The following is a 7,186-nucleotide window of genomic DNA, read 5'->3' as shown; positions in this document are numbered from 1 at the left end:
TTTTGGTTTTTCTCCGGTACCGGGAACCGAACTCACGACCTTGCACATGCCAGGCAGGCGCTTTTGCCACTGAGCTAAATCCCCAGCCCCTCCTGGTGTTAGTTTTAATTCATGCCCCAAACAGGATATGCTGGAGTGTATGGGGCACTAGGGGTGGCAGGCAGGTAGGTCCACAGTCCATGCCAAGCCCCACCCCCAAAGCCTCTCAAAGGGGCTTCCAATTCCCCAGCCAAGAGGGACGAGAACAGGTCAGGCGCCCATGGGGACACTGTTTGCAGGGAGGTCAGCCTGAACTAGAATCAGCTCAGAGTTCAGCGCTGTGGGAGCCTCTGTCCCGACCCATTCTCAGGGACCCTGCAATTAGCATGCAGCCAAGCAAGAGTCCCGACAGACTGAGTGACAATGCCTAATGAAGTTCCTGGGGAAAGGTCTCCAGTCCGGTCCAACTTCTGAGCACGTGCTGATAAATACAGTGTCCCCATGTATCCAGAGGCAAATCAGTCAGCTGACAGAGTCCCTGAGCATGAGAGGAAAAGCACTCGCCAAGAACAGAACAGCTGAAGTTTCCTGGATGCCGAGACTTGGGCAAGGGAAGAGGAAACGGGAGAAGCCTGTTTTTAAAGGACGCGGCTGACAGGCTGACAAGCACATTCGCTGCTTTGTGGATGCCTAGGCTAAGGACCCCCACGGGAGCTGTGACCGCCCACCAGCTGCAGTAACAAAAGGTCTGTTCTCACAAACAATAAGTCCGTCCTTTTAAGAGCAGACATAGGACCCACATGGGGGAACTTTTAAAGAGGAAATAAATACTGATGGTTAAAAATACTTCTGCACGGAACACCTCTGGGCCTGGCCCCAAAGAGCAGGCAGGCCTTGGGTGCTCCAGGACCCTCCGGCTAGGGCAGCACTCCCACCATAGCTCTGTGGTTATCTGTTTGCTGGCCCAAGGGTCATATGGACTATCCAAGGTGAGCCCCACTTTCCCGGTTACCGCCCAAGTGACATGTGCAATTTCAGCTGACTTTCAGCTACATTTAGTCCCGATTTGTCCCTGCTGAACTGAACCCTCATGTGTAGCGCCACAGAATTTTTCAGTGCACTTGTCCCACTAGAGTGAAGGTCTCGGAACCTCTGGAAAGGGCTGGTTGTGCAGGGTCCAGGTGGTCACCAACTCCAACCAAGTGCCCCTCCAAATGCTTCCCGCATACCTTCAACTGCCACCCTGCTGACCTCCCCCACAGACCACCCGACGGAGCCCCCTGCAAGGTGGGAAGGACGGGCCACATCTCCATTCTGGCTCCTCCCAGGATGAGGCACGTCCAGGAGATGGTGCAGCCCCAGGCCGAGCCTCGGGCAAGACAGGGAGAGCAGGGAGTGCGCTCAAGGGCCCCGAAGCAAGCAGCTCTGCGGGCACCCAGCCTTCGCGCGGAGGCCACGGTCGGCAGCACACCAGTCGTTTCAGCATCAAGCACCTGAAGCGGATGGCAGCCGGTCCCCCGGGAGCCCCCACACGTCAAACAGGCGCGGCGCAGTGGCAGGGGGTTGGCCCGGTTCTTCTCCCGGCCATGCCATTCACTGCAGGTGACCCTGGCCAAGTTAGTCCTCGTTTCTGTTCCTTAGTCCCCACCGGCCGCCGCGGGCGAGGTTGGCACTTCTAGCGGGTCGCCGGTCGGGTAGCGGGGCCCAGAGTGGTGCGATGTGGCCTGTGCGTGTCAGCACAGGGGGCGGCAGCTATCCGCCGGGAGGAGGGGGCAGCCCGCGGGTCGGGGCGGCTCTGCAGGCCCCCAGGGCCACAAGAAGCCGCGGAGGCGAGTCCCCGGGCCTCATATCCCCGTCTGGCGCACTCCCACCAGCTGTCAACTGTCCGGGGAACGAGTCTTCTGTCCCACAACCGAAAAAGCCGCGGGCCACAGACCCCGACCCCAGACTGCCGTCGGCGGCACGTGGACTACGCGTCCCAGCATGCCTCGCTCCGCCGCGTGATGCCTACCGGGAGTTGCAGTCCGGCCGCCGCTGCAAAGGTGCACGAGGGCGCCCCGAGGACTACAAGTCCCACGAGGCCGCGCCACGGCCCGTGAGGCTGTGCGCGCGGCCCGCGCCCCCGCCCTTCGTCCTTCCCGTCGCCCCCGCTCGCCGCCCGCGCCCGCGCCCGCCGCTCCGACAGTCTGTTCGCGCGCCCGGCCCGCGGGTACCTATGTCGATGGCGAAGCGTTTGGCGTTCTCCAGGTTACGGAAGATTTCGTCGGGGGGCAGTGTGATGCTCTTGTCCAGGCTGTCTCCGCTGCTCCCGCCGCCGTTCGCTCCACACTCCGCCATTTTGAAAGTGCCCGGCCAGCCTCATCAACCATGGAGATATATGCGCATATATTTGACGGCTAAGCGCCTCTGCGCATATATTATGCTAATGAGGCTCCGGGCCCTCGGGCTTCCCTCCGCTCGAGGGACGCCTGGGCCAGTCCAGAGCCTGGGTTCGACGGGCTGAGGCTACGGGAGGGCGGCCGTTATCCCTTAGAGGTGCAGCAGCAGCAGCACAGAACATCTGGCTGTTCTTGTTGTTCTGCCAAGCCGGGCAGATGTTAACTCAAGTGTTCGGAGCCTGCCGAGCCGGCTTCCAGGCCACTGGGCCTGCGAGCACGCTGTGGGCTTGGCCCCGTCTCTGCTAGGGTGACTCACCATCCGGTTCTCCAGGGGCGTGGGACCTTCAGCCCCAAAAGTCCCAGTTCAGGACCCTGCCCAACCGGGGTCACACCTGCACCTGCACCTGGAGAAGTTGTGCACCTGCATGGCAGTTGGAGGAGTGCAGTGGGGGAGCGGGGAAGGCTGCCAGGAGGGGGCCGCTTTCTGGCCAGACAGTTCTGGAAGGCTGGGGGCAGGCTGCGGGCAGGGCAGGGTTCCAGGGTGAGCCCCCGGGAGCCCTGGGCACTTTGGGAGGAGAGTTGTTGGAACCAGACGGCAGATGCTAAGCTGGCCTCAGCACCTGGGCAGGGGACTTGTCTCTGGCCTTCAGCCTCTGCCTGCGGGCTGAGGTGTCCTGGCTGTGGGGCCAGCTCCTGTCGGGTGGCATGAGCTCAGAGTGTCGGACAAGACTGCCGGGAGGCAGCCTTGCTCATGCTTCGGGCACAGGGTGGGCGAACCTGCACCAGGGAGGCGGGCCTGCTCCTGAGAGGAAGCAGCTGGGCTGGCTGTGTTCAGGAGGACATGCCCGTCCTCCTGTACGTGTAACAATCATGCAGAATGAATGGGGACACACTTTGTTCCCTGCTCTGGGCTGACTAGAGGGTTGCATATATAGAGACTTCCTTCAGAGTAGACAGAAAGGGACAGACCTTCAAGAGGGTGAGACAGGAAGAGCGCAGGGCTTGGCCTGGGTCTGTGACTGTCATTCAGAAAATATGCAGTGTATCTAGCTCCCTCCTGCTCTGCTCATGGAGCTGGCCACCCGGGAGCTGTGGTTCTAGGTTCCTGCAGATTCAATCCCATGCTGCAGCCTGTCTAAAAATAGGTGCCCTTTCCCAGGCATGGGCTCACCCCTGGCAGGTTCGTGGCCATCACAGCCTGATTCAGCAGTTGGCCTGCCTCTGAGCCCTGTGGACAAGCCAAGCAAGTGCCCTGGGAGCACTTCTGGAGACAGGTGCTACGGGCCAGGGGCAGGGGCTGGGGCTGGAGGCAGTGGTTTTCCTGTTTGCTTGCCTTGGCTAAGCCCCTTCCTGTTGTAGAAGAGGACCACTGTGGCATGTGCATCCCTCCTGAGAGACAGAGCCCAAGGTTCTGTAGCTGCCCCACCCTCGCCATACCCATGGGGAACTGGTGAAAAGCAGGGGGCAGAAACCAGGGGCTGTAGGGGAAGCAGTCCTGCCTGCTCCTCTCCCTCCTCCTCCCGCCCTGCCCCTCCTCCTTCCTCTCTCCCTCATTCAGCTGGGACCCAGCTCTTTCTCCCAGCTAGAGGGCCACTGGCAAGCACCCCTTCCACCCCCATCACCCTTGCAAAGCCAGCCCGTAGCTGCCCAGGACAGATGGGAGGCACAGACGGTGGAGGGGTTGAGAGTCGGATTTTATTAGAAGCCTTCATAGCAGTCCGTGGGCACCCACGTGACAGAGAGCTCAAATTCTAAGTACAAAGTGTGCCCACATGCACCCACCCACACCAAGGAATCCTTTAAGGATCGTAGTGGAGGCCCCACCCTCCCCGAACAGCCCAGAGTGAGCCGGGACCCATGCAGCCCAGGTGGGGCTCTGGGCCGGGTCCTCAGGCCGAGTACCTTCCTATGAGGATACACCTGGAGTTCCGCCTTCACAAAAGGCAAAGTGCCCATGGCACGCCCGCCCGCCTGCGGGTGCGTGCCCAGCAGCGACGGGCCCTGAGGAAAGTCCTCTACAGGCTAGGGCACTGGCAGGCAGAGCCCCTGGCCCTACAAATATCATAGAACCCCGCAGCCGGGGACTTCCCAGAAGTCACTTGCTGAAAGCAAACACAACAACCCCACGGGGTCAGACGCTGGGCAGGAGATGGCCCTGATTGTCCTCAAACAACACGGCTCCACAGGCGGCACATTCTCTTCTCGGAGAATGACCCTTAGGCTGGCCCGCCGGCCTTGGGAGGGGCTACCGGAGAAGGTGCATCCGACCTGCCGGGCGGTGGCAGCAGGCAGTGGGGAAGTCACCAGGGCCGCCAGAGGCCGCAGGCTGAAGGGCACGCAGCAGGGGAGACTTTGGCGGAGGGGCGCGTGGGCAGAGGGGCGGCGCTGGGCATGGGGGGCTCCTTGGCAGGCGCAGCGGGGGCGGTGGGGGGCCGCTGGAAGTGGCACAGCAGCTTCATCTGGGTGTCGCTGGCGGCGTGCAGGGTCAGGAACTGCACGGCTTCCTGCAGGCACCACGAGTAGCCCTCGCTGTAGTCCCGGTGCAGGCTCTTGGGGCCGGCGGCCGTGGCAAAGGCTGCAGGGCCAGTGAGGCAGGATGAGGGGGCGCGGGGGCGGGGTGGGGGTGTCGCCGGGGACCGGGCAGGGGAGTGGGAGTGGAGCCGGGCGGGGGGTGTGGCTTACCCTTGCTGTGCTTCAGGTAGCTCACGGCCATCTCTAGGATGTCCGCCTTCTCCAGCTTGGAGTTGGGCTGGTGCCGCGCGAACTCCTGCTCCAGCAGCAACTTCAGCTGCTCGATGCTGCTGTTGATGCGGTCGCGGCGCATCTTCTCCACCACGGGCTTCCGCAGCTGCGGGGGCAGGGGGGGTCAGAGGCGGACACGGGGCCCCGGGACCTGTTCCACGGGGCTCGGGCGCACGCGCACTTACTCGGTTCTTTTCCTTGGGGCTGAGCAGCTCCACGGCCACGGTGCTGGGAGCCATGCTGGCGTGGGCGAGCGTGGGGCCGGCGTCCCGGTGGCGCCGTGGGCCGCGCAGCCCCTATATAGGCGCAGGCGGCGGGCTGGCGCCTGGGGTCCGGGCGCCGCGGCCGTTCCCACACTCAGTGGCCAATGGCAGCGCGGGCCGCACAAAGGCGCCGGCCCATTAGCGCACGCTAAATTGCCTATGAATTGGCGCAGGCACAATGGGCGCTCCCTGAGGAGCAGGTGGGCCGCGCCGCACAATGTCCGGGCTGTGGGAACGCGCTCGCCCTCATTAGCATCCCGGGGCCTGGTGCTGGGAGCCCCGCGCCTCAATATGCTGCCTTTTCCCAGGCCGCGGGCGGGGGGCAGGAAGGAGCCCCCGCCGCCCCTCCCTGCGACTCCCCACGGCTGCTGGCAGGGCCGGCCATGCGCTGGTGCGGAGAAGGGCGAGCTTTGGATTCTTGGACTGAACAAGCCCAGTGGCTGCCAGGGGGTGGGCACCCACGCCCTCCCTGACCCAGACCTCCTGCCCCGGGGCAGAGGGACGGAGGTGGCCACGCTTTCCCCAAATGGTGCTCCTGTTGTCCTGACCACAGGTGGAGGGCTGGAGAGGGGCTGAGTTCTTGGGTTCAACCCCCCTGCGTCCCCAGCGGTCACTGGCACTCTGACCTCTCCAGGCCTCCCTGACTGGCTCTGGACAGCTCCAGGGAGCCCGGTAACATGAGATGCCCAGCACAGGGCCTGGCATCTGGGAAGCCCCAGGAACCCCCAAACCCAGGCAGTGGCATCAGGGCTGCGTGCGGACCAGTGGGTGTCCCCAGGGCCCATCCTACCCTTCTGCCCAAGGGTCAGCCACAGTGTCCTCAGAGCAGGAGGAGCTGGCATGCTCCCTGTGATACTGTCCATGCTCCCTGTGGTCACTGTCCATGCATGGTTTGTGGGCAGCTGTGGCTACACTTTGTCCTCTGTGCAACCTGGGCACCTGTAGAGTGCTGTCCTCAGCATGTTGCCAGTGGGCAGAGGGGGTGCCGGGCGACAGGCTGAGCCCTGGCCCTGATGTGTGCTGGCTCAGAAGGCCCCTAGCAAAGGCCCTGTGGGGTGAGTGGATAGCCCTGGTTGCTGATCAGCTGTGCTGAGGGCCAGCAGGAGCCTCGGGCAGGCTGGCGGGGAGACCCAGGAGCACCCTGTGCTCTCATCCTCAAAGCCAGGAGGAGTCCGGGTGTCCTGCAGGGGCTGGTTGCCTCCCGGGTCAGTGGGAGCATAGCCCCAGGCACCAGAGGCTGGCACCAGGGCAGCTGACTAGGGTCTGGACCCAGGAGCCAGTCTCTCTGGGAGGGTGGCCGCCACGCCTCGTGTGGCCGGGAGGGTCGTGCCAGGACTGTGCCCTGTGCCCCATCGTGGCAGTGCCGGTGTGATGTTGGCCTGTTGGGGTCCTGGCTCAGGAATCCCTCCGTGTGGAGCCATTGGTGGCTCCCTGGTCCAGGACAGCCCAAGATGGCCCCACCTCTGGCCAGCTAGTCACCGTCAGGAAGGGAGCCCACCCCCTCTCCCTGCCACCCCTCACTCTGAGCTGGGGGCTCCTCTCTGGGCAGGGGGCTCACGCCGCAGCCCTCTGGCCCTTGTTGGGTGCAGAGGCATAGAGGGTACTGGCAGCCCCAGGAGAGTGTTGAGGCACATGCCCTACTCAGTGCCCTGAGCCCTGTGCACTGGGCAGCTGGCACTGTGGTGGGGGCAGGCTGGCTCTGCAGGCTGCCTGGGGCCCGATGATGTGCAATCCCGACATGTTTAGGGGAGCCATTTTTGATAACCATGCTGTGGACAGCGGCACTGGGGTGTCCCCGGGCTGAGCTGGGGTGGGGAGGGCAGG

General features: G+C 63.7%; 2 protein-coding genes across 3 annotated transcripts in view; both read right to left on the bottom strand.

The window, feature by feature from the left end:
* Positions 1 to 2,380, bottom strand: part of Pank4 (pantothenate kinase 4) — a 12,782-nt gene extending 10,402 nt beyond the window's left edge. The window contains exon 1 of one of the 2 annotated variants that reach the window (XM_005404165.2): positions 2,193 to 2,380. In XM_005404165.2, the coding sequence (XP_005404222.1) occupies positions 2,193 to 2,316 (124 nt within the window). In that variant the 5' untranslated portion in view covers positions 2,317 to 2,380. Of the gene's footprint in view, positions 1 to 1,472; positions 1,954 to 2,192 lie in introns of those variants that run through there. The other variant, XM_005404166.2, reaches the window with a different exon arrangement.
* A 1,654-nt stretch (positions 2,381 to 4,034) lies between these two features.
* Positions 4,035 to 5,404, bottom strand: Hes5 (hes family bHLH transcription factor 5). The gene is made up of 3 exons (XM_005404164.2): positions 5,285 to 5,404; positions 5,040 to 5,205; positions 4,035 to 4,932 (listed from the first exon to the last, which is right to left on the bottom strand). Exons 1-3 carry the CDS (start codon positions 5,336 to 5,338, stop codon positions 4,658 to 4,660), a joined length of 495 nt encoding a protein of 164 aa, XP_005404221.1. The 5' UTR covers positions 5,339 to 5,404; the 3' UTR covers positions 4,035 to 4,657.
* Between the last annotated feature and the right edge of the window lie 1,782 nt (positions 5,405 to 7,186).

Source organism: Chinchilla lanigera, unplaced genomic scaffold (assembly GCF_000276665.1).
Source record: "Chinchilla lanigera isolate Chin_1 unplaced genomic scaffold, ChiLan1.0 scaffold00085, whole genome shotgun sequence".
Taxonomy (NCBI): Eukaryota; Metazoa; Chordata; class Mammalia; order Rodentia; family Chinchillidae; genus Chinchilla; species Chinchilla lanigera.
This window is presented reverse-complemented; position numbering and strand designations above follow the sequence as displayed.

Excerpts from the sequence above, each read along its gene's own strand:
- Hes5 (XM_005404164.2), bottom strand. The coding sequence starts at position 5,338 with ATGGCTCCCAGCACCGTGGCCGTGGAGCTGCTCAGCCCCAAGGAAAAG. Across the intron at positions 5,206-5,284 it reads GCCCCAAGGAAAAGAACCGA|CTGCGGAAGCCCGTGGTGGA; the intron begins GTAAGTGCGCGT and ends CTGCCCCCGCAG. Across the intron at positions 4,933-5,039 it reads CTACCTGAAGCACAGCAAGG|CCTTTGCCACGGCCGCCGGC; the intron begins GTAAGCCACACC and ends CTGGCCCTGCAG.